This window comes from Cyprinodon tularosa, unplaced genomic scaffold (assembly GCF_016077235.1).
Source record: "Cyprinodon tularosa strain WSP-4 unplaced genomic scaffold, ASM1607723v1 ctg724, whole genome shotgun sequence".
NCBI lineage: Eukaryota > Metazoa > Chordata > Actinopteri > Cyprinodontiformes > Cyprinodontidae > Cyprinodon > Cyprinodon tularosa.
In genome coordinates this window covers 132,105-158,721 of record NW_024039479.1, presented here as the reverse complement: position 1 = coordinate 158,721, position 26,617 = coordinate 132,105, and the positions used below count along the sequence as shown (strand labels likewise).

Here is a 26,617-nt window from a genome sequence, read left to right as displayed (position 1 = left end):
TAATATATATTTTTGTATTGGTATCGTTTTGTACTTTGCACAGAGCAAAGCTCACTAACCGATTTTGCAGTTAAGATTTCCACATTTCTTTTGTATTTTTAAAGATGTGCCTAACAATTTCCTTTTTTAATCAGAAAAAAGTTTGTATGTACAGATATTTTCTAACAATGGATTCAGGTTTGTGCACTGATGAATAAGACTTTTGATAACGCTGAAATAAACTCATGAAAGCATTTGTGCTTCTGTCATGTTCTTCAGTACAGCGAGCCGTGCTGAGAGCGGCTTTGATTTTATGCTTCACTTTGTTTGGGTAGCACCTTACACAGCATACACTGACTGATGTGAACTAAAAAACTACAAAAACATGTTTTTGATTTCTTTAATCTATTCATTCTCTTAATGTCTTTCATTACCAACATGTGCAGGAGCTGGTGATGATTCTCAGTCATCCAGGTCAGAGTCATTCCAAAAAAGTTAAAATCAATCCACTGGACTTTGTTTCCAAGTTTGAAGACGTTTCTCTTCCATCCAGGAAACTTCAATTCAAATGTCAGAAATAGCGTTGAGTTCCAGGTTTTATCCAGCAGCCCAACAAAGCCTGGTTTTAGTTTAGAAAACATGCAAATAGAAACGGATGAACGGGTCCCCCCCTTTGGAATGGGGGTCGTTTGGCTTCTTTGTTAACCTGCAATGCCCCATACCTGTCTATGTCTCTGAAACGGGGGTCGTTAGAGGGAATTGTTGGCCTGGCTAATGTTTGCCAGAAGATTCCTTGCTGGGTCTTCTGTTCCCCTGTACAGGGGACCCCCCTTTCAGAGACATAGACAGGTATGGGGCATTGCAGGTTAACAAAAAAAAACGTCAATATTAACAAAACTGGAAAAACTAGAGTTAAGTGAGACACTTTGCCAATGGAACCTGTCAATTTACCTTTAAAACATGAAAGAATAATTACATTATCTTATTTCAAGTGGATATTATCTGATTATCTCTTTTTAAGAGTAAAAGTACTTATTGCATTGGTAAACCATCTTATCTACCTGCTTAAATGAAGTGTAAATACACTTCCTGTTGACTTTTTTCTAGATCCATTCTGTAGATCAGAGATCACATACAGTCAAAACAATAAACCTCATTGTTCAGGAACTAAAGGCAGAAAGAGGAAGTAAACTCCTGTAAAATTAACTGAAAACCTTCTCATGTGTCACCCAGGACGGACGTAACCTTCCCTGTAAACAATTAGTCCTCTCCAGGAGCAGTGTTCTCCTTTAGCTGGCTGATTCTAGATCCTGTTTCTTCCCCTTTAATTGAGTCAGTAGTTTAACTCTACGCAGGGTAGGAAAGGACTGAATGCAGACGGTCTGATGATGTCATCATGACAGAAACCACATTATACTGAACGCATTCTTCAGGCAGTGAAAATAAAGTTTACACAATTGTAGAGAACAGCTGAAGCTGTCTGTTATAAACACTAGCTGTGTGAACACTGGTCTGTAATGTCATTCTGTTAAACTCTTTAAGGCAGGCGGTGTTAGCAAGCCCACAAAGGACTGTGAGAAACATTAGAGCTCCAGATAACAGCATCCAAAGATTCCTGCTGAATGTTAAAAAAAACTACCTGCTTCCTCTTCCTACCTGCTTCCTCTTCCTACCTGCTTCCTTACTTCCAGCCTAGTTTTGAATAGCGACTGCTGATGCTCTTCAACTTTGGCTTAAGGATCCTCATCCCCTAGAGGTTCAGAGCTACTTTGGGCAGTCAGCAGGGGGATTTACCATTAGCAAATGCTAGGCAGGTGCCTAGGGCCCCAAGTTCCTGGAAGCCCCATAAAACTCTGTTTCCATGTATGGTTAATACAACTATTACCTTATTTTTGCTCATTAATTATGTTTTTGACAAAAATCCTTTCACTGAAACGCCATCAGAACGTTTATAATATTAGGTGTGTCTCAGCCAGGCTGGGACTGGGAACGAGTTTCGGCCCTGGCATTTTTCCATCTCCATCGGCCCACTTATTCCAGATGTCACTGACTCAAGTTTTCCAGCTCAAAAAATAAATCGCCTGTATATACCAAAGCTCGCCCAATTTAAACCAAAGTCTATTGATCTCTAAGGCCATTAATCTGCAGAAAACCATTTTTTACCCACAGACGGCCATCCTAAACTGCCAGAGCGGGAAACATCCCAACCTGGCAACAATGGACGATAGACGGGAAATGTTAGCCTTTAGATGCTAAACCCCATCATGCACCGCAACATATTTTTGCAAAATATTTAAACACAAATTTGCCAAATATAAGAGAATCATCGTAGTTTGGTTTAAAGAAAGCATTTTAGTTTGATTATAATTCAGTTTGTTGCAAGGATTTTACAGTTTGAAGAAATAGAAAATAAAATCATATGCCAACTGTCACAAGGACGTGAATGACAAGGAAGGGCTTTATATGCTGCATGCATCATTTAGGTAGTTAACATTGCATTATTTCTGGAGCTCCTTCAGTTATTTACTGTCACAGGTAGGAGCTTCAGCCGGAGAGGAAGTGTTGGGGCCGCTATGATTGAGACTACCGGTAAGATTTATTTTGTCATTTTGTAAACACAAGTGTGAACAAAAATAAATTTCATTTAGAACAGCTCTCTAAACAATTTCATTTCTTAAAGTGCAGCCTTGATCAGGTCAGCATCAGTTGTTGTTGAGCTGCTACTACTGCCTCCAGCTCCTGCAGCACTCGCTTCTCCTGGCTCAGGGGAGGAAGAGGATGATGATGATGCTGTGAGGGTGGTAGCTCCCTGGGTTGAAGAGGCTGATGTGGTTGAAGCCAGAGGGGGCCGGGAGGAGCCGGCTGGGGATGGTTCAGCATTTGGTGGGAAGCATCTAGAGAGCTCTCCTCATTCTCACCTGCAGAGAGCAGTGTTTCCCCTTAAGGAGGGCTGGCCCTCAAGCTGAAATTAGGACCCACTAGATAAATGCCCGCTACCCAGAGGTGTCACGTAAAGAAGTACAAATACTTTGTTACAAATACTTTGTTACTGTTACCATTACTTATTTTTCTTCCTACTTCTGACTTCTACTCATTACATTTTCACACAAGTATCTGTACTTTCTATTCCTAACATTTTTTAACCAAAACAACTTTTTACTCTTGGCTTCGGTTTAATGTTTCTAAATATTTATTTCCCGTCATGTGCTCCATCCAATGCAGATCATTGGCTTCATCCACATCTAGTGAAAACTAGTGTGATTGGATGAGTCATAGAACGCAAACACTCATTGGTTAGCTAAAGGAAATCATCAGAAGCAAGCAGGTGTTCTTCAAACTGCTAACGTGAATCGTCTATGCCATGCTACAATGTGGGATTCAGAAAAAGATGTTGAAATGTCTGAAAGGTCGGACACAGGCGAGAGCGTATCGGGAGACGGAGACCAACAAGACCTCCCTCATCCTTGGCCTTATCTCAGAGAAGTTTTAGAAATTGAGCTTTCAATACATATAGTGGCATCTGGCTGTTTTTTAAAGGTTAATTTATACTTTTATACTTGAAGTAGTTTTTGGAGCACATACTTTTTCACTTTTACTTGAGTAAAGAGGTCAAGTTGATACTTCAACTTTTACCAGCCAGTATGAGCAGAGGTCTCTTGGTGCTATGATGAGCTCTAAAGCCAGACTGAAACGCTCCAAAAAAGTTCATTATGGTGGAAGTGATCGCACACTTGTTTGGCAACTACTTTCTCAAGTTAGATAAGAAAGGAAGATTGGATATACACTATATTGCCAAAAGTATTTGCTCACCTGCCTTGACTCACATATGAGCTTAAGTGACATCCCGTTCCTAATCCATAGGGTTCAATATGACGTCGGTCCACCCTTTGCAGCTAGAACAGCTTCAACTCTTCTGGGAAGGCTGTCCACAAGGTTTAGGAGTGTGTTTATGGGAATTTTTGACCATTCTTCCAGAAGCGCATTTGTGAGGTCGCACACTGATGTTGGACGAGAAGGCCTGGCTCTCAGTCTCCGCTCTAATTCATCCCAAAGGTGTTCTATCGGGTTGAGGTCAGGACTCTGTGCAGGCCAGTCAAGTTCATCCACACCAGACTCTGTCATCCATGTCTTTATGGACCTTGCTTTGTGCACTGGTGCACAGTCATGTTGGAAGAGGAAGGGGCCAGCTCCAAACTGTTCCCACAAAGTTGGGAGCATGGAATTGTCCAAAATGTCTTGGTATGCTGAAGCATTCAGAGTTCCTTTCACTGGAACTAAGGGGCCAAGCCCAGCTCCTGAAAAACAACCCCACACCATAATCCCCCCTCCACCAAACTTTACACTTGGCACAATGCAGTCAGACAAGTACCGTTCTCCTGGCAACCGCCAAACCCAGACCCGTCCATCAGATTGCCAGATGGAGAAGCGCGATTCGTCACTCCAGAGAACGCGTCTCCACTGCTCTAGAGTCCAGTGGCGGCGTGCTTTACACCACCGCATCCGACGCTTTGCATTGCACTTGGTGATGTATGGCTTGGATGCAGCTGCTCGACCATGGAAACCCATTCCATGAAGCTCTCTGCGCACTGTTCTTGAGCTAATCTGAAGGCCACATGAAGTTTGGAGGTCTGTAGTGATTGACTCTGCAGAAAGTTGGCGACCTCTTCGCACTATGCGCGTCAGCATCCGCTGACCCCGCTCCGTCAGTTTACGTGGCCTACCACTTCGTGGCTGAGTTGCTGTCGTTCCCAAACACTTCCATTTTCTTATAATACAGCTGACAGTTGACTGTGGAATATTTAGGAGCGAGGAAATTTCACGACTGGATTTGTTGCACAGGTGGCATCCTATCACAGTTCCACGCTGGAATTCACTGAGCTCCTGAGAGCGACCCATTCTTTCACAAATGTTTGTAAAAACAGTCTGCATGCCTAGGTGCTTGAATTTATACACCTGTGGCCATGGAAGTGATTGGAACACCTGATTCCAATAATTTGGATGGGTGAGCAAATACTTTTGGCAATATAGTGTAGGTCTATAGTTGACCAAGTCATCTGGGTCAAGAGACGGTTTCTTAAGCAGAGGTTTAATTCCAGCAACCTTAAAAGCTTTAGGTACATATCCCTGTAACAGATGTGGCACTCGAGAGGTGCGATCGTCCAACAAAAAACCCATAAAACAAAACAGACTGCGGCGATTGTGAGCAAAGCCTTAAGAATTTTAATAGTTTAAAAGTTCAATAAATTTAAAAAAACAGAGTGCACTAAAAAAATAAGTAAAAGGAAAAAGATAGATAAAAATGCAGGTGATAAAGGAAGCAGAGTCAATGGGTCAATGGCGCGGTCCATTAAAGGATGCGCCCTTGGAGGGCACGATGGAGGGCACGGTCCACCCCAGCGCTGGATCCTCCTTCCTGCATGCAGCGAGTGTGGGCCTCTCCAGCGTAGCTGGCCTTAGTGAGGTCACCTCCAACACGCACCTCGCTCCAGCACGCGCTGCGGCAACCAGTCTTTAAAAGCTGCGCTGCTTCCTGCTCATCCGCTCTGTCCGGCTCCCTCCATGATCGGTGCTTCGGCTTCCCATGTCCGGTGTCCGGTGTCTCTCCCCACCAACCAAACAGCTGCCTTTTTATCACCAACACCACTGTCTGTATGCTGCTCAGCTGATGGAGAACACCTGTGCTGTGGGCGTGTCCAGGTGTGAGTGGTAATGTGACCTCCAAACAAAATCAGTTAACACATGCAACACACAAAAATGACACTAACAAGTAAATAAGTTCAAAAATAAAGAAAACTGAAAATTAGAAAATGACATGCAATCAACTCGACAAAAAAAGGCCACATTGCCACACAGAGATAGATTAATCACATCTAAAATGGAGGAGGAGATCAAAGGGAATACCTCCTTAAATAACCTGGTTGGAACTGGATCTAACATCCAAATTGAAGGCTTAGATGAAGACAATAGATTTACTAACTCTGAAAGTTCAACTGGATCAAAGCAGTCTAAACCCGGTTCAGATTCCATGACTACCTCAGATGCTGCCCCACCCTCCAGAGATAAACCAATCGCGGATAGAGGAGTGCTAACGATCTTATTTTTAATAAGATCAATCTTATTTATAAAGAATCCCATAAAATCATAATAAAAAATAATTCACTGTGAAATGTCATTGTAGTAATACTTTATTAAGTGGATGATGCTGTCGTTCCTGTTCCTGCAGGTTATATTGATGGAAAAAAGCCGGTTAAACATTTGACCACCCATATATACATATACACTCACCGGCCACTTTATTAGGTACCCCATGCTAGTAACGGGTTGGACCCCCTTTTGCCTTCAGAACTGCCTCAATTCTTTGTGCCATAGATTCAACAAGGTGCTGGAAGCATTCCTCAGGGAGTTTGGTCCATATTGACATGATGGCATCACACAGTTGCTGCAGATTTGTCGGCTGCACATCCATGATGTGAATCTCCCGTTCCACCACATCCCAAAGATGCTCTATTGGATTGAGATCTGGTGACTGTGGAGGCCATTTGAGTACAGTGAACTCATTGTCATGTTCAAGAAACCAGTCTGAGATGATTCCAGCTTTATGACATGGCGCATTATCCTGCTGAAAGTAGCCATCAGAAGTTGGGTCAGGCAACGTTTTTCCAATCTTCTATTGTCCAATTTCGATGAGTTTGTGCAAATTGTAGACTCAGTTTCCTGTTCTTAGCTGAAAGGAGTGGCACCCGGTGTGGTCTTCTGCTGCTGTAGCCCATCTGCCTCAAAGGTCGACGTACTGTGCGTTCAGAGATGCTCTTCTGCCCACCTTGGTTGTACCGGGTGGTTATTTGAGTCACTGTTGCCCATCTATCAGCTCGAACCAGTCTGGCCATTCTCCTCTGACCTCTGGCATCAACAAGGCATTTCCGCCCACAGAACTGCCGCTCACTGGATGTTTTTTCTTTTTCGGACCATTCTCTGTAAACCCTAGAGATGGTTGTGCGTGAAAATCCCAGTAGATCAGCAGTTTCTGAAATACTCAGACCAGCCCTTCTGGCACCAACAATCATGCCACGTTCAAAGTCACTCAAATCACCTTTCTTCCCCATACTGATGCTCGGTTTGAACTGCAGGAGATTGTCTTGACCATGTCTACATGCCTAAATGCACTGAGTTGCCGCCATGTGATTGGCTGCTTAGAAATTAAGTGTTAACGAGCAGTTGGACAGGTGTACCTAATAAAGTGGCCGGTGAGTGTATATACATATATATATATATATACATACATATATATATATATATATATATATATATATATATATATATATATATATATATATATATATATATATATATATATATATATATATATATATATATACATATACATATATATATATACATATACATATATATATACATATATATATATATATACATATACATATATATATACATATATATATATATATATAAAAAAATAAAGTTATTAAATCGCTGTGTGCATATATGCATGTATGTATAGTTTTTTTCAAATGATCAGATGTAATTACCATAACAATGTCATCCATCCATGTATATTACATGACCATCATCAATTTAGCACTTTTGCCTCTTCAGAATTATTCTGCTCCATTAACATTCATTTTATTGAGATGGTTGATGACCTGGAACAATTATATCATTGAAGTTATTTTGTATTATTTCATATCTATGTTTAAATTGAAAATATCTTTGATAGTTTTAGATGCAGCCAATAAATAATGTAAACATTTATCATAACGTTACAATTTAGGGGAAAATATGAATGAGGATGCTTGTGGACTAAGATTACGATTTTAAACCCAGTTTAGTATGTTAACAACAACTCCTGGATCGGTCACATGACTTTCTGGAAACGACACGCGCACAGATATGGGCTCCACGCACCCACGCATCGCTGTTAACGGGCCCTCCGCTAGGGGGCAGTAGCGGTCGCTGAGCAGCAGCAGAGGAAGAAGCAGCTGCTGCTGAATGTTGTTCTTTCTCAGCTAGTCTCGGTTAATTAATGATGGAACTAAATTAATCCTGTTTTTGCGGTGAAGTTTGGAGCTTTGAATTAGCTTAACCTGCGCTGTGTTGTTAGCTGCTGCCGCATTGCCTTCTGGGATTATAGTCTTCTAACCTCTTTGTTCTCTCCGACATTATGGCTGCTGTCATGGAGTCGCCTGGAAACGGAGGTTTGTTTTCTCTCCTCCTCAGCTTTTATTAAAGATATTATAATAGTAGTGCATGTTAGCCCGGTTTGACTCTGGTTTAAGCTAACCTGCTAGCTGGGAGCTAGCTAGCCTAGCAGCTAATGACCTGAGAGAAAAAAAACACTTCCGCTGCAGATTATAAAAAAATCTTTTATGAACTTTAAAACCCATTTGGAAGAATAAAGGACATGTTTGTAGAATATTTTACTATTAATGACAGATAAAGATGAAAGAATAAAATAACTGATGGTCTGTTGTTCACCTGATGGATCATAGGGTCACGTGATAAAAAAATCAACAATTTTGAAGAATTTTTATCCTCAAACTGAATTTATTAGATTAAAGGATTAGCAACACAATTCATTGATAAAACTCAACAACTGATAGATTATCATCCCATAAATCCTCCGTTAAATAACCGGAAAAACTGTATTCCCTAAAAAAATGGAACAATGAAGAAGCTTCTATGTGAATCTTTCTATAGAACCAAAAGCTATAGAAACACTTTAAAATGTAAAGGAATCTGTTTATAGAAATAGATCATATTTTCTAAATGGAATCAAAACCAAATGAACTTTTTCTGAATCTATTTCCAGAGATATGATAACAGATCTGATCTGATCTAAGTGATAAAGCTCTTCATTCATAAACAGACAGGATTCAAATCATCACTGATTATTTTGATCAGGTACCATTTATATCTGAAATCTCTGAACCATTGAAAAATATGAACATCTTTATTTTCCTCTAAAAACATGAACTATGAAGCTACTGAGACCTTTTTATGGATTTTATTTATTTAGGTTTTATTTTCTGTGGTTTAAAAGATTCTGATTTAATATTCTCAGTAATGAAATGCAGCTCTTCATGCACTCTGTTATATCATTACTGTCAAATGTTTTTTATTGGTTTTTAACACATATTGGTATAAAAAAGTAACGTTGGGAACGGTCTCTTATGACAGGCTAGAGATTTTATTTATAGGAGAATAAAGTCATAACATAATGAGAATAAAGTTGTATTCTATGAAAGCTCTGTCTTCCGTTAAACGCTGAATGTTGAGCATCTATTACAGGAAATGTGTAGTCTTTTAGGACACCAGCATTAAATTATCAGTATTAGAAAAAGTGGAAACGCCTACGAGCTGAAAGCTTTCTGTCTGAAACAGGTTCAGAATCAGAAATACTTTAATAATCCCAGAGGGAAATTATTTATCTGCTCTATGACGACTTCATTCCCCTAATGTTACAACTTTATAATTGCTATTTTATTCTCATATTTATTAATAACCTCCAGCGTGGGCCCACTGATCTCTATTCACTGGATTCCTGATTGCCCAATAAAGTGAAGCCAGCGTCCGCCATCTTGGTACTCCCCCCAGTAAAATGCCTCCCTGTGCAGCATCTGGCTGCAGAAACCAGCAGTTTTCTGGCTCTGCACTGGAACAATCAAAATCTAGATAAGTCATTTATTTTCCTAAAATAAGTGCAACAAGGAACATTTTGCCAATGGAACAAAACAATTTACACTGTAAACAAGTAAACACAGTTGCATTGTCTCATTTTAAGAGCATTTTATTTAATTATCTTATTTTAAGAGTAAAAATATTAATTCTATTGGCAAACTATCTCATTTACCTGCTTAAATAAAGGGTAAATACACTTAATTTAAGAAGTATTAACTTATTTCTAGATCATTTTTCCAGTGAGGGAAGACGTTCCACTGGTAATTTCCCAGTCAGTGGATGAATTAAGCAATAAATCCATCTATAGCCGATGGATCCTATAGTTTAGTCTGCAGACTAACATTACAGGTGCTGGTCATAAAATTAGAATATCATGAAAAAGTAGATTGATTTCAGTAATTCCATTTAAAAAGTGAAACTTGTATATTATATTCATACATTACATACAAACTCATATATTTCAGATGTTTATTTTGTTTAATTTTGATGATTACAAATGACAACAAATGAAAATCTCAAATTCATCATATCAGAAAATTAGAATATTACTGAAGACCAATAAAAACAAAGGATTTATAGAAATGTTGGCCAACTGAAAAGTATGAACATGAAAAGTATGAGCATGTACAGCACTCAGTATTTAGTTGGGCCTCCTTTGGCCTGTATTACTGCAGCAATGCGGCGTGGCATGGAGTCGATCAGTCTGTGGCACTGCTCAGGTGTTATGATAGCCCAGGTTGCTCTAATAGTGGCTTTTAGCTCTTCTGAATTGTTGGGTCTGGTGTATTGCATCTTCTTCTTCACAATACCCCATAGATTTTCTATGGGGTTAAGGTCAGGAGAGTTTGCTGGCCAATTAAGAACAGGGATACCATGGTCCTTCAACCAGGTACTGGTAGCTTTGGCACTGTGTGCTGGTATGTGGCTGCGTTGACCCTGGACCTCAGAAAACACAATGGACCAACACCAGCAGATGACATGGCACCCCAAACCATCACTGACTGTGGAAACTTTACACTGGACTTCAAGCAACGTGGATGAAGTGCCTCTCTTCTTTTCCTCCAGACTCTGGGACCTTGATTTCCAAAGGAAATGCAAAATTTACTTTCATCAGAGAACATGACTTTGGACCACTCACCAGCAGTCCAGTCCTGTTTCTCTTTAGCCCAGGCAAGACGCTTCTGACGCTGTCTGTGGTTCAAGAGTGGCTTGACACAAGGAATGCGACAGCAGAAACCCATGTCTTTCATACGTCTGTGTGTGGTGGTTCTTGAAGCACTCACTCCAGCTGCAGTCCACTCTTTGTGAATCTCCCCCACATTTTTGAAGGGGTTTTGTTTCACAATCCTCTCCAGGGTGCGGTTATCTCTCTTGCTTGTACACTTTTTTCGACCACATCTTTTCCTTCCCTTCGCCTCTCTATTAATGTGCTTGGACACTGAGCTCTGTGAACAGCCAGCCTCTTTAGCGATGACCTTTTGTGTCTTGCCCTCCTTGTGCAAGGTGTCGATGGTCGTCTTTTGGACAACTGTCAAGTCAGCAGTCTTCCCCATGATTGTGTAGCCTATAGAACTAGACTGAAAGACCATTTAAAGGCTTTTGCAGGTGGTTTGAGTTAATTAGCTGATTAGAGTGTGGCACCAGGGGCCATCAATTTTGAACCTTTTCACAATATTCTAATTTTCTGATATGATGAATTTGAGATTTTCATTTGTTGTCATTTGTAATCATCAAAATTAAACAAAATAAACATCTGAAATATATGAGTTTGTCTGTAATGTATGAATATAATATACAAGTTTCACTTTTTAAATGGAATTACTGAAATCAATCTACTTTTTCATGATATTCTAATTTTATGACCAGCACCTGTAGTCTGGCTATCTCAGACTGACTGGAAGACATTGACTGAGTCAGCCATTGATATTGGCTCTAACGTTAGAAAACTGTGAAATGTTAATATAGTAATTCTTTATTCAGTGGATGATGCAGTTGTTCCTGTAGGGTTTGGTTTATTTCTCATTTGAAAAAGTCATGAAATATATTGCAGGTTATATTGATGGGAAAAATAGCAACTCAAACATTTAACCCCTATAGATGTATATATAAATATATATATATATATATATATATATATATATATATATATATATATATATATAGTAGTATGAATTAATGAAGAAAACTATAAATCAACACACGTGGAAGTATATACTTAACAAAAAAGTGTGAAACAAGTGAAAATGTGTCTTATATTCCAGGTTCTTCTAAGCAGCAGCTTCTGCTTTAATTGCAGCTTTGCTCACTGTTGGCATTTTCTGGATGATAATCATCAAAGCAAAATCTGCTGCTTAGAAGAACCTGGATTATAAGACATATTTTCACTTGTTTCACACTTTTTTGTTAAGTATATAATTCAACGTGTTTTAATTCATAGTTTTGATGCCTTTAGTGTCAATCTATGATTTTCATAGTCTTGAAATAAAGAAAACTCTTTGAACTTTTGATCTGGACTTATATATATATATATCTTGCATGCATTACCAGACCTGTAAAATGTAATTACCGTAACAATGTCATCAATCCATGTATAACTACATGACCATCATCCATCTGTGTTATTCTGCTCCATTAACATTAACTTTATTGTGATTATTTGTATAATATGTTATATTACATGATTTATAGACTTCATTGACGTCATAATGACTCTGCAATGTGATGGACCTATTTCTTTATTCTAAGTTAAAGTTAATCTACTGATGCTGTTGAACACCCAGTGTGGATCAAAGTAATGAATTTATTTTAAAAGTCTTCAGCCTCCCTGAAAAACAGAACATCATGATTGTTCGATGCTGTGGCACACAGATTGTTTACATTCTGACCGGTCTAAGTAGGGAGTACCAATATGGCGGCCTGTGCTACCAACAGGACGTCAGTAATCCAGGGAGTAACAGAGGTCAGGGATCGGCTCTCATCCTGCTGCTGGAATGTTTCTCTCGCAGCGTCAGGAAGCAGGAGGCTGCCGTGTCCCCTGCATGGATGTAAGCGTGTTTACTCAGAGACAAATGCTCTGGAGAGTCACATGAAGGACCATGAAAGCCCGATGCAGTCCCTGCCTGGTGAGCATCTTCATCTCCAGCAGATCTGATAGCATTAGCCGTTAGCGTAATAAGCCACGCTGCGCCTCCCTCTGCAGGTAAGAAGCTGCTGTGCTCCTTCAGCGGCTGCAGCGCCTCCTTCCCCAGCATGCATAAGCTGCTGGAACACGGCAGACATCACTACAAAGCCAACATCTACTTCCAGTGAGTTTCACCAGCAGCAGCAGGTCATGTGATGTTTGCTGTTGTGAGCGGCGCTCACAGCTGTCTCTCTCTCTCTCTCTTGTGAAGGTGTGAGAGCTGCCGCACCAAGCTCCGCTCCTACAGAGGCCTGCTGGCTCACCTGCACACCTGCTCCAAAATGCCGCGGGCCAAAGCCCCGCCCACCGTGGCTACAAACCCCGCCCCCAGGACCACCTACCTGCCCCCCCCTCAGCTGGAGTGGGAGTCTTCGCCTCAGTCAGCTGCTCCTCTAGCTCAGCCGGAGGGATCGGCCCCCGCCTCCTCTCCTCCTCAGGAATCCGCTGACCCCCCCGCCCTCGGCCCTCCTATCCTCACACTGCAGGAGCCGCCGCCGCTTTCTGAAGCCTCTCCCGTCACGGACGACGACTCTACGCTTCCCGTCGGCGTCAAACCTGCCGCTGCTGAGCCTCCTGATGTCCAGAATCAGGGCAGGGCCGCAGGATCGCCGGCGTACGCTCCGTCCGCCGCCGTCTGGAGGAAGAATCAAGGTCAGGCCGTCTCCATAGCAACAGGGCCTCCCATCAGCTGATCGTTTTACTTCCTGTGAAAAAATGCTTCCTACATTCAGCAAACAACCTATAAAGATGAACCTCAGCCACTGATCAGCTGTTATGATGGGGGGTTGACTGTTGCCATGGCAATTAGCATGTTCTCCAGTTTTATTTCCTCTGATGAGGAAGCAGACAGTGAATGAAACCTGGACCTAACTGCTCCTTCTCTGCCCTCAGCAATGTCCAGCCACAGACGAGTCCTGTGGGAGCACACCAGGGGGCGCTACACCTGCACTCAGTGTGGTCACACGCTAACCAACCGCAAGGACATGACTCAGCACATCAGCAGTCAGCACGGCGGCGGCAAGTCTGCTCCGGATGCTGGGGGAGCGCCCCCTAAGTCATAGACCGGAGGATCCAGGCAGCCTGGGGACGGAAACGGATCCAGTCATGGCAGCGCCGCCATCATCCAGTTAAATGATGTTTAAAATCAGACAGGAGATAAATCCAACATGGCTGGATTGTTTTATTAGCAGAAAGTCTTCTGCTGTCATCTTATTTTGTCTGACGCGCTGCTGGTTTCACTCTCCTCCATACTGTTAATAAAATATGACTGATGTTCATTAAGATGTGATGAGTTCCTGCAGCAGCCGCTGCTTATAGAAAAGGTTTTCCTCTCAGCTTCTTCAATAGAAAAGGTTTATTTACAGTCACCAGACATTAATATGTTGGTATTTGCGTAAATATTTAATATTCTTAAAAAAAAAAAAAAATTCAAACCTGAGTTTTCAGTTTCACGTTGATCGTAGTTTTTCTAGTTTTATTGGTTTCATTCCTATTTTGTTGTGTTTTCTGGATGTATTTGAGTTCTTAGGTTTTCTGTTGTTGGTCTCCTTTTTTCTAGCTCCTTCTAGAATCCTCTGTTCACACCTGCTCCCAATCAGCTCATTAGTCCTGTCTTGTTCATTCAGCCATAAATACTCTCCCTGTGCAGATGCTCATGCATGTTTTCCCTGGTGTTTCTGGTTTATTTGGCATATTTATGTTGGATTTTTGGATTCCTGCCTCTTTTAGCTGCAATAACTCCATTCAAAACTAGAACTGGCCTCTGCATTTGGCTCCTGAAAACCTGAACCAAACCCGGACAAACAGCCTTTGGAAGGTTCCTGTGACGGCTCTCTCATCAGGACGTTACGCAATACAATGGAGTGAATGGAAACGTATCCATTCCTTCCAGAAAAGTCTTCCATTTTTTCAATATGATGGATTCTGTAATGTTTTAAGTATATAAGTATTTTTAGTACCGTTGTTGCATAGTTTTTCAGGGATCTAGATCTCATTATCCGGTTGGCACAGGACGGATCGTGCTTCCGGACAGATCGGGTATAAGCATGGGGTGGAGGTGTGATGAAGAGGTCAGAGGTCACAATGTGGCCTCTAGAACATGTCTGAGTGCTAATCTGACCGATCTAATAGAGTGCAGGATGTTTAACTTGGTTATTGCCTCTCAGTCTGATCCTGGAATTATTTATATTCTGCCGAAATCCCAGAGGATTGAGGGATGTGCCATTCTACTCTGTCTACTTCTATTTGTTTCCCAAACCAGAACAGATCAGGTCAGAAGAGTCATCTGGGTCAATCAGAACTTTATACAAGCACCTCCAGCTGTGCTCTCCTTCACATCCGTACACAGGTAGACATGTTCAGCTTTTAAAAGAAAGATTACAAAGTGGGGCCCCAGGGAGCCCGTCAGAACCAACCAGCTCTCATTTACACATTATGCAGACTGAAAAGCCCAGAATCAGATCATCTTTAGAAAACATGGAGGAATTGAATGGCTTGATTATTAAACCACAGAGTTATGAAGTTCTTTAAGCCTGGGGCCAAACGGCCCCTCAGCAGAACCTCTGAGGGGTTTAATTAACCTTGTTTATGTCAGAGGAGGACAGAACCTAAAGCCAGAATCCAAAGTAAACCAGTGCAAAAATAACAGGGTTAGTCTGGACCAAGGGGGGGTTGATTCATCTCATTATTACAGCTAACTCCAGCTTCCTTCAGGACTTCAGAAAAATCTCTTCTGGTCAACGGCGTACTTCTTTCCAGCTGGAAGCTTCCGGAAAAACAAGCTGTTGCCTCTTCCTGTGTTCCCCTGAAAGAGAAGAAGCATTTCAGACATGGATCTGCATCCTTATAGAGAAGACACTTTAAAACAGAACTTTATCAGGAAGCTCTAATCCCATTTAGAAATGTGCTGCTCTGAAAACGCAAACTTTCATGTTCTGCAAATGAGGCATTAATGCAGGAATGAGTGGAAAAAAAGGGAGAAATTAATACATTTAATTATTGACAGAGTCTATTTAAACTGTTTCTATTTTTCATGAATCACTGAGGTTAATTTGAGCGTTTCCCGAGTCTGAATCGTTGGGTTTTTAGCCAGAATCATCTAAATGCATCAGAGATAAAAGCTTGAGTAGGAATTCCACATCCTCCGTCAGCGCTCTGCCCGCATATGTCCTGCAGACATACGTCTGTCATGGTAACCAATGAGATGTTCCGCATCCTCCGTTACTCCTCCAACGTCACCAATCATGGACGTCTTCTCTGTCCGTCACCGTCAAAATACGGAGCAGAGCTATTTTTAGCTCTGCTCCGAGATCTGCTATTCCAATCGCGCCGAACAGGAAAAAGAACGGCGAGAAGATCCGGTTTGTCAAATTAAAATATGTTAACGATAGATTGGTAACTACTAATTAGAGAATAATTCTGACATATTTCCCAAAACTAAGAAGGTTTTATTCAGTTATTGGATGCAAACTATTGGTGCTTCAACAGACCAGGAAGCACATTTCCATCTGGATCTAAATATTTATTTTATACTGAGAGGATTTAAAGTTTAAGTCTGGAAACTTCCTATGGCAGGCTTGGAGGAAGAGATGCTGAGTTTGGAAGTAAAGAACAAACCAATATATGATCCTAGTTACAAAGCAGCAAAAATAAAATGTTGGAAACTGAACATGTGATGGATGCTCATTTTTTTTCCATCATGTCAGTAAATCAAGCGTTCATTTCTGCATGTTTTGCTTTTATGATTTAAATAATATTCTACATTTTCTCCTCCAGCTTCCAGGAACAGAGCAGAGGAACGGCGGAGGCTGTAGGCGCCGCTTTGAGCGGGCGGTCTGGAATAGAGCAGAGCAGGGCTGGCGGAGTACGGCCAGTGGGTGGGGCGTAGTAGAATAGAACGGGTGGAGCAGAGGGGCGGGCAGGTGGGGCGGAGCAGAGTGGCGGGCTGGTGGGGCGTAGTAGAATAGATCCAGGTGTGAACTGTATGGGGTCTGAGGAGAGGATTACCCAGAATTCCTTCAGCCCAGCCACTATAAGCCACTATTAATTGAAGCAATGGTCATAACTGGTAGAGGAGGAAGCTGAGCTGTGGCCCAGTTTGGGTTTTTGGGGCCGACGGCATCACAGAGCTGAGCTGTTGGACCATCAGGGACCAAAATCAGCCTGGCTTAGTTCTTCTGTACCATGTGACCAAAGCTCCAGGCTCCTGTTATTTCTTACCTCCCTCCTCAGGTGGGCCAAGCAGTCCAGCCAGCTGGGGTAGGCGGGGGCGTACGGAGGCATGCCTCCAGCCAGCCTGACGGAGAGACAGAGGTCAGTGTGGGGGACGTGGTGTGAGACGTTTCCACAGCCAAGCTGCACACTCACCCGCAGTCATTGACGGCCATCAGGTTGGACGCCAGAACAAGGGGGTAGGTGACCATGCTGGCCAAGAACTGGAAGAGAGGAGGGACACCGTCAGACCATGTTCATCCAGCACAATATTCTGCTCACGCTGCTCAGACTCACCCCGGTCAGCGCCGTGGAGACGCTCTTTATCTCCCCCTTGTGGTTCATCTGGAAAACAAACCAACCAACCATCATTAGTTGCTATGGATCAGGAAACAAAGTCGTTTTCTTCATGAGTAACCTGCAGCATGCCGCTTCTCTGATTCCCAGACACCCTCTAAGCCAGGCATGTCCAAAGGTGGCCCCTGGGGGCCCAGGTCCTGCAGGTTCTAGAGCTTTCTCTGCTTAGGCACAACTGATTTCAGCTGACTAACAGGCTGAACTCCACTCATCAGAATCAGCTGACCTGCAGGACAGCGGCCCCTGGGGGCCCACTTTAAACATGGCTGCTGAGAGCCAACAGGTTGGTCAACAGATCCGATGGGTGACCGACTGAAGCAGCAGCCTTCCTGACCCGCAGCCTACGTACCGTGTCATCAATGGCGTATTTGTTGAGGGCATGAGCCAGCAGGTTACAAATCCACAAGGAAATGATGTCAGCCAGCAGGCGGGGGATCAGTCCACTGAGGAGAGGGTTCAAAACACCATTTAATGTCACAACAACCAATCTACATCTCTACATCTACGTCTGTTTGGATGAAACAAGCCCTGCGCTTTAAACGGTTCAAACATGTCCTGACTTGTTAGCATGCACAAAGCTGACCTTCACTAAACCAGCAGATATATCCCACAATGCTTTGCAAGAGCTAGTGACAGTGTGATGAAGCCTCATCGAACCGTTTGGCTAATAGCTTTAACGACCCCCACAGTTCATGAACCTTCATCTGAACATGTCACCACCTACTGGTGGAAAGCAGAACTACAGTTAGTGATATATTCTATTTTTCCCCATTTAAGTTCCTTTGAAATTGTTAATAATTGGTGTTTATAAGACAATTCTTTGAGTTTATGTAAAAACTGTAGTTAAAAGCCTTCAGCTGATCCAAAATGCTGCAGCCAGAGTTCTGATGAAAATGAAAAAGAGAGATCATATCTCTCCTATCCTGGCTTCTCTTCATTGGCTTCCTGTTAAATCCAGAATAGAATTTAAAATCCTCCTTCTCACATATAAAGCCTTAAATGACCAAGCTGCATCTGATATCAGAGATCTGATTGTTCCTTATGTTCCTAACAGAGCACTTCGCTCTCAATCTGCAGGTTGGTTCCTAGAATTTCTAAAAGTAGAATGGGAGGCAGATCTTTTAGTTATCAGGCTCCTCTCCTGTGGAACCAACTACCAGTTTTAGTCCGTGAGGCAGACACCCTGTCTACTTTTAAGGCTAGACTTAAAACTTTCCTTTTTGATAAAGCTTCTAGTCAAGGAGAGAAATATCAGCTGTGCTGCTGCCATCAACACCTTTGTTTCTAGATGCTGGAGATCGGCCTGTTTTCCAGTGTAGTCCTGTTTCTCTGACTGTGACTAACTGGATGTGCTCTCTTCATCCTCTGACATGGGAGCTGGCTCGGAGCTCGTCTGCCTGGCTGTGTGTTTCCTGGACGGGGCCGCCTGTGGAGCTGGTTGACAGCTGCCTTTTGTATCTATGCTTCTTTTTCTATGTCTGCTTCTGTTTCCTTGAACCTCAGTCGGCCTCAGCAGATGGCCGCTCACACTGAGCCTGGTTCTGCTGGAGGTTTCTTCCTGTTCAAAGGGAGTTTTTCCTCTCCACTGTCGCTACAAGCACGCTTAGTGTGAGGGATTGCTGGAGAGGCAATGAGTCGATGCAATCAGATAGAAAACTTTGAATCAATCTGACTGGATGATATGGTTGAACTGGAAAGGGACCTGAGATGACATGATGTGAATTGGAGCTATAGAAATAAACTGAATGAAACTAGGAAAAACAATCTGGGCTTTAATCTTTGCAGTCTATATGAAACATTTCATGGTAGTTGGGTGCGGCTCTAAACAGTCCCTCAGGCTCTACTGTGGATGTTTTCTATTTCCTCCGAGTTTTAACCCTTCAGCCGAAGCTCAGCTCACTTTCAGACAGGAAGCATGTTGCTGCTCTGCTGCCGGGCAGAACATCAGAGGGTCATTATCAGTCTGACACCTGGGGAGGAACCCCCCAGACATCTGTCTCCAGGATAGCCTGCTCTTGTTTGATCCCTCAGCTGCCCGTCTAATTTAATATGTTTGGGATAGAGGTCTAATCTGAGCTCAGTCCGGATCATCGAGCTTCTGCTCCTTGTTTAAAGATGGAGTTCAGCGTTTCTCCAGTCATGATGCGTTTCAGACACACAGGCTGGTTAACAGACTCACGCAAAGAAGCCCCAGATTCCCTCTTCTCGGTAGACTGTGATGATGGAGCCGAACATGTAGCTGAAAACAGAACAGAAACGACATGAGGCTGGGCTTTATTTCTCCATCACCGTCTCTGAATGGGTGGAGTTGGACGCTACCTGTATTTGGTTTCTCTGCCAATAAACTGAACCATACATCTGAGAGTGATCACTGAAAGAAGGGCAGGCAGGTTAGCGGTTAGCCGCTTCAGGTTCAGGACTATGGGCGGGCGGACAGCTTACCATGGAACGGGTGTGTGATGACAGTGGCGCAGGAACGGGCGATCATCTCTTTGGTGGTCTGTGGGCGAGCAGAGGAGGACAGCTCAGGTAATCAGGGTCCTCAGAGGTGACCTCTTCACATAGAAAGACATCTGGGACCGTTTTAGAGCTTAATTCATCTGATCACATCCTGCTTCACAGAGAAGATGCTTTCTGATGATCTGAGGCTTTCAGAGCCACACTGCTGGAAAATATCCAACAACTATGTCTGAAACCGTCCTACAGGGACAGCGAGCGTCCTACAGGGAGAGCGAGCGTCCTATAGGGACCGGGACCTCAGTCAACAACAGCTTTAACAAGTAACTGCCTGGACTGGTTTGTCTCCAGCTGTGTCCAGAATGCAGCGCAGACAATTGGGGGTGTGTCCCGTGACTCAGCTGATAAATGAGGAAGCTAACACAGCTGGTTCATGTGGCTGAGATGACGGGGCCTTCCAAATCAACACTGGAAGCTGTGAACCTGACATTAAGGCTGGTAGAGAACAAGGAGCAGACTGACGGGAACGGAGGAATAGGAAGAAGAAACAATTCAGTGGAAGAGGCAGTAAGGGTCTTACCTCATTAACAACGTGAAGAAGAGAACCCTCCTCTGCTTTCTGCTGCCCCCCGACTACCTGCACATCAGAGACAAAAACAGATACAACAACTGAGCATCTATGTTACAGGGATCTATCCAGATCAGAGGCTAGGTAAATAATACTGACCTGCAAAGACTGTTAAAAACTAAGATAAACCCAAAGAAATCCTTTATGCTCTCTTGATTTAATCACATCCCAATCATTTTCCTTTGAAAAGAGATAATGTAGCCTCTCGGTAGCGACCTGTCTGAGGTTACCATGCCAACATAGCCTCTCGGTAGCGACCTGTCTGAGGTTACCATGCCAACATAGCCTCTCGGTAGGGACCTGTCTGAGGCTACCATGCCAACGTAGCCTCTCGGTAGCGACCTGTCTGAGGCTACCATGCTAACATAGCCTCTCAGTGACCTGTCTGAGGCTACCATGCTATCATAGCCTCTCGGTAGTGACCTGTCTGAGGCTACCATGCCAACGTAGCCTCTCGGTAGCGACCTGTCTGAGGCTACCATGCTAACATAGCCTCTCAGTGACCTGTCTGAGGCTACCATCCTATCATAGCCTCTCGGTAGTGACCTGTCTGAGGCTACCATGCTAACGTAGCCTCTCGGTAGTGACCTGTCTGAGGCTACCATGCTAACATAGCCTCTCGGTAGTGACCTGTCTGAGGCTACCATGCTAACATAGCCTCTCAGTGACCTGTCTGAGGCTACCATCCTATCATAGCCTCTCGGTAGTGACCTGTCTGAGGCTACCATGCTAACATAGCCTCTCGGTAGTGACCTGTCTGAGGCTACCATGCTAACATAGCCTCTCGGTAGTGACCTGTCTGAGGCTACCATGCTAACATAGCCTCTCAGTGACCTGTCTGAGGCTACCATCCTATCATAGCCTCTCGGTAGTGACCTGTCTGAGGCTACCATGCTAACATAGCCTCTCGGTAGTGACCTGTCTGAGGCTACCATGCTAACATAGCCTCTCGGTAGTGACCTGTCTGAGGCTACCATCCTATCATAGCCTCTCGGTAGTGACCTGTCTGAGGCTACCATGCTAACGTAGCCTCTCGGTAGTGACCTGTCTGAGGCTACCATGCTAACATAGCCTCTCGGTAGTGACCTGTCTGAGGCTACCATGCTAACATAGCCTCTCAGTGACCTGTCTGAGGCTACCATCCTATCATAGCCTCTCGGTAGTGACCTGTCTGAGGCTACCATCCTATCATAGCCTCTCGGTAGTGACCTGTCTGAGGCTACCATGCTAACATAGCCTCTCAGTGACCTGTCTGAGGCTACCATCCTATCATAGCCTCTCGGTAGTGACCTGTCTGAGGCTACCATGCTATCGTAGCCTCTCGGTAGCGACCTGTCTGAGGCTACCATGCTAACGTAGCCTCTCGGTAGCGACCTGTCTGAGGCTACCATGCTATCATAGCCTCTTAGTGACCTGTCTGAGGCTACCATGCTAACATAGCCTCACAGTAGTGACCAGCAGCCAGTAGCAGGGCCATTTATCAGCAGAACAGTCTCACCTGAGGAAAGTCCTTTTCCTGGCATTTCTGTAAGAACAGGAAGTATCATTATTAAAAGAATTTCACAGCCTGATCAGCAAACAGATGGAATGGATGACGCACAATCTGCAGACATGGAGCTGATAAGATGGCAATTAAGAAAGCACATAAAATAAAATAAACTTTTCATTTAATCTGATAATCGATTAGAACACACCTACCTGCAGAGCCTTGCTGTGGACCACTGTGCCGAGGGCTCCAGCACAGAGCCGTGGAACCAGTCCTTTGTAGAGACCAGTTTTCCCATCAATTTTGATTATGTGTTTTGCTGCATCATAAAAAAAGTGTTATTGGGAACTAGAAAAGATTTTAGAAAGGTTGAGAAACCATAAGGAGAAAAACAAAAAGACAGCTGAGCTGTTTTAATTTGATGAAGGTGGAAAATCTCTTTTCTCTGCCCATTTTTAAGCCACAGATTCAAGGTGGCAGCTGTTAACCCTTCATAGGAATATATCGTTTGTGTTTCTATTGAAGCTGTAAGCAACCAGAAGCTCCTGTTTCTGGATTAGATGATCATGTAATATACCTCATCTTCAAAGTACTTAATGTGATCATCTGTAAACCATCATCATATACAGAAAGGAAATAAAACTTTTCAGCATTACTGATTGTTTAGATGTAGTCTGCATTTTAAAGGTGTGGATAAACATCTGATGTAGAAATCATCCAAAAATATACTATAAAAAAAACATCTGTTTAACAGCTGGACTCATTTGCCAAGTAGGTGAACAGATTTTATGACCCAGAACATGCAAAAATAAAATCAGTAATAATGTGGTTCCAGAGATGCACCAACCCAATGAGCATCAGCCCATGCATCACGTTCATCATCTGATAATACTGAACAACTTTAATTTGGAGCAGAAATAAAATAAAAGCTTTACTTTTTGCTTTAATTAACAAACCAGCCTATACACAGTGAACGAAATATCTAATTAAACTCCTGATTACACAGTAACAATGTATTAGGGAAACGTATTAGGGACAGAAAAAAAAATAGAATTTTAATTTTTGAGTTTTAAGTGGCATTTTTAAAAGAACACGAAAATTTACAAGGAATAAATGCAAGTTTAGAAGACAAATTTAGCAAATTTATGAGATAAACATGCAAATCTGTAGTATGATTACATTTTATCTTTATAAACTCCCATGAGGAGGCCGTTGTACCACTTCCATCTCTGAAGCCCCATTAATGATGCATTTGCATTCAGAATACTTTAACATAATCTGGCGTGGTTCTTCTACTGTTTAACTCTAACATATTTGCTACTTTTTCCTCTTATATTTGCACATTTTAAAGGAAAAGTCGCTCATATTCAGAATTCAAACTTCTGAAAGTTCTTTAAATCTGAAATGATTTCATCCTGTTCAATAAATTATCAGTGTTTTTAATTCAGAGTAATTTTCATGTGAATGTGCTTTAGTGGAGGCATCCATGTTTGTCAAAGAACACTACTGCCACCTACTGGTTTGTGACGTCACGGTGCGGTATCGGCTGTTGATCAAGTCCCAGTGCTGTATCTGGTGTTTGTCGCAACGCGCTATTATCCAAGTCATCTTGAAAACATTCTTCTTCCAAATGTTGGCTACATATTACGGGTTTTTTCTCTGGCCAGAAGTTCAATGGCAAATCCTCCCTCTTCAAGTTGGCGATCCAACGGCCAACCCGTCCGTGGAGGAATAACTATTTTTTTCTACTTTTACCCGATGTATTCCAACATCCAGCTGCCTTGCACGTGGGCATTGTCAGTTTCACTATAGCTCTGGTGAATTTCAATGGTGAAGTCCTCTAGAAATCTTCAATAATTGTTGTTGATTGCAGATGTGTCTAGTAGTTCCCATTGATTTAGCTTGTAAAGCAGGGAGAATGGCGCTAGGCTTACCGCACCGTGACGTCACTGCTGGAAGATGGCAGGAGGGAGGGGTTACTATATGTGGGCAAAAATGCCGCTCCCTGAAAACACTAAATTCCTTAAATCACTGTGAACGTATTAGCTTTAGGTATAAATAAGGATCCACTGATTATTCCTCGCTGAGCGGACTTTCCCTTTAAAGCTTTATTTGATGTATCCTGGGTTTCCTGAGCCACATGAGCTCCCATGTTGGACAAGACTGTAACCAAAGGCGTGAAGAAAATACTTTGTTACTTTACCTCAGTAAAAATGTTGGCCATCTATTCTTTACTGCAGTAATTATCTTTTATACAACTTTTTCCTTCTACTCCTTCTATTGTTAAAAATAAACTTGTTAGTTTCATTTCATTTAAGCTCATTTTCATTCTGGCCTGTTGGTATTAAAAACTAAAAACCATCAAAATTATCAGTTTCATTCAGACAATTCATTTCTTTGTGGTTGGGCTCGGTGCTGCCCCAACTTGTTGCTCGCCACAAACTAAAATAATTTTTTTTTCCAGATGATACAAAGTTAAATGTGACTCTGTTACCATTAGTTATAAACCTGAGAAAATGAAGTCTAAGGAAGTTATCATCCAGAACTGTAGAAAAATGTTCCTTTATTGTTTTTATTTTTTTTACTGATTAAGGCTAAATTCATTAAATCACTGCGAACATTTTAGTTTTAGGTATAAAATGTTTTCCCTACTGCCTGGAATGTTCCTTTAAATCTGGCAGATTCGCTACTTTTCTTATATTTGCACATTTTAATTGGGTAAATTTTCGTGTTTATTCTTCTAAATCTGTCATTTTAAACTGATAAATGTAACTGAAATGATTTTTGTGGATCTTGGAAATGTTCTGATACTCCATCCCCACAGCAGGGCCACAGTTAGGGAACTTTTTACCATGAAGAGGCAGAAATGTTTGGTTTCATATAAAAGCACCGAAGCTTAGCACTGATGCTAAAGGCTGCATTCAGGACCACAGATGGACCGAACCGGACCGGGGTTCTGGTCTTACCGTAAGCGAACAGGCCGGGCAGCTGCTGGACCGGTCTGCCGAACAGGTTCCTGCCCAGCGCGGGAGGCAGCGGCTCGTGTCCAACCTGTCCACGGGGACACAGACACGCTGTTAGCGCCCTGCTCCGGGCTTAGCTTAGCTTAGCTCATTTAACCCACAACCAGGCGGTTCGGTTCCGAAGCATTGACACGGCCTGCCGGGTCACTCAGAACCCGCAGAAAGCTCCGGAACCAGAGGGAACTCCGAACCCGGAGCCGCGGTTCGGCAGGAAACCCAGTTGGACAGCAGAAGGTGACGCAGACATCAAAGCTCCGCTGTCAGGTTGGATCAAACAGACGCCGACATGATGTCATCAAAGCTTACCTCTACCTGCCGACCCCAACATGAGCTGACGGCTTTACCTGTCAGAAACACCTGAGGGACACAAGGACCTGAGGGACACCCGGACCTGAGGGACACATGGACCCGGAAATGAGGCCTACTGACCTGGATGAGGACTTTGATGTACATCAGTGGGTGAGAGAGGACGGTGAGTCCTGATCCCACCAGGATCTGTCCGCATGCATCCGCCATTTTTTGGACTGTCAGAAGGGCTTCTTCTTCTTGTTCTTCTTCTTCGCCTTCTTTTTCCTCCTCCTTCTTCTTCTTCTTCTTCTTCTTCTTATGGGATTTTATGGCGGTTGGCAGACTTGTGAATTGTGCATTACCGCCACCAACTGATATGGAGTAAAGCAAGAAAACAGGAAACGATTCACCCCCCCAAAAAAAAAAAAAAAAAAAAAAAAAAAAAAAAAAAAAAACCTGTGTAACTTAAACCAACATAATACTAAATCACATTTGCCCATATAATTTTAATTTACTCTAGGTCATCTTAACTCTGCCAGTTTCTGATGGTCCCATCGGTCCTCCCATCATACTTCCAACCATCTCCCAGTTCAAATCTTTAATGTCCAGATATTTTTCTGCAGCCTTCACTATTATTTTGATTTTTTCCGTTTTTTTTGTTGTCTGTGCAGTACAATTAATAACTTCTACCATGAAAAGAACAAAATTTGTCTTTTTAACAATAAGTGAGTCTTCATCAATTTTTAGAGATTTCTCTAGAGGTTTGGAATTTGCTGTGTGTTGAACTGTAGGTTTGGGTTTTTCTGACTGAGATGGGATCCTTTTTGCAGCTTCAGCGTAGGTTATTCCGAGCTCAAATTTCATTTTTTTAATTTCCTCAGACCTTTTGCTTGCTTCACAGCCGCGATAGGCAGCAGTATGTTCTCCACCACAATTACAGCATTTTATTTTAGCTTCTTTTCCCCTTCTTCTTCTTCGTTGGTGTTCTTCTTCTTCAATTAGTTTCTTCTTCTTCTTATTGATTTTTATTGGCGGTTGGCAAAAAACGCTAGGTGAGCATTACCGCCACCAACTGGTATGGAGTGCGGACTACATGGCAGAAAAAAAATAAAAAATAAAATAAAAAAATAAAATAAAACTATACCCTATTATACAACCTAATCTGTTTCAAAAATTCAAATATAACCCGATATCCTCTGCTTCCTGATTCCTTCTGCAATAAATCGACAATGTCAAGTTTCATTTTCATGTCACTAAGTTTCCTTATTAACCTGTTTCTCTGTATAGAATATTTACTACAATTTAAAATGACA

The 26,617-nt window shown here is 42.5% G+C and overlaps 2 protein-coding genes across 2 annotated transcripts; one reads left to right on the top strand and one right to left on the bottom strand.

The window, feature by feature from the left end:
- The first annotated feature begins 7,933 nt into the window (after positions 1-7,933).
- Positions 7,934-14,137, top strand: znf414 (zinc finger protein 414). The gene is made up of 5 exons (XM_038269210.1): positions 7,934-8,192; positions 12,681-12,797; positions 12,875-12,980; positions 13,068-13,507; positions 13,748-14,137. The coding sequence occupies exons 1-5, from the start codon at positions 8,159-8,161 to the stop codon at positions 13,915-13,917; spliced, it is 867 nt and encodes a 288-aa protein (XP_038125138.1). The 5' UTR covers positions 7,934-8,158; the 3' UTR covers positions 13,918-14,137.
- A 1,004-nt stretch (positions 14,138-15,141) lies between these two features.
- Positions 15,142-25,605, bottom strand: mtch2 (mitochondrial carrier homolog 2). The gene is made up of 13 exons (XM_038269223.1): positions 25,446-25,605; positions 24,960-25,044; positions 22,206-22,312; positions 22,006-22,032; positions 20,460-20,516; positions 19,865-19,922; positions 19,742-19,793; positions 19,602-19,661; positions 17,772-17,865; positions 17,363-17,410; positions 17,222-17,289; positions 17,075-17,150; positions 15,142-15,659 (listed from the first exon to the last, which is right to left on the bottom strand). The coding sequence occupies exons 1-13, from the start codon at positions 25,530-25,532 to the stop codon at positions 15,573-15,575; spliced, it is 906 nt and encodes a 301-aa protein (XP_038125151.1). The 5' UTR covers positions 25,533-25,605; the 3' UTR covers positions 15,142-15,572.
- Positions 25,606-26,617: the final 1,012 nt, after the last annotated feature.

Coding starts and splice junctions, on each gene's coding strand:
- znf414 (XM_038269210.1), top strand. CDS start 8,159: ATGGCTGCTGTCATGGAGTCGCCTGGAAACGGAG. Junction 12,798..12,874: donor CCCGATGCAGTCCCTGCCTG/GTGAGCATCTTC, acceptor CTCCCTCTGCAG/GTAAGAAGCTGCTGTGCTCC. Junction 13,508..13,747: donor CGTCTGGAGGAAGAATCAAG/GTCAGGCCGTCT, acceptor CTCTGCCCTCAG/CAATGTCCAGCCACAGACGA.
- mtch2 (XM_038269223.1), bottom strand. CDS start 25,532: ATGGCGGATGCATGCGGACAGATCCTGGTGGGATCAGGACTCACCGTC. Junction 25,045..25,445: donor ACATCAAAGTCCTCATCCAG/GTCAGTAGGCCT, acceptor CCCCGTGGACAG/GTTGGACACGAGCCGCTGCC. Junction 17,151..17,221: donor ATGGCCGTCAATGACTGCGG/GTGAGTGTGCAG, acceptor TCTCTCCGTCAG/GCTGGCTGGAGGCATGCCTC.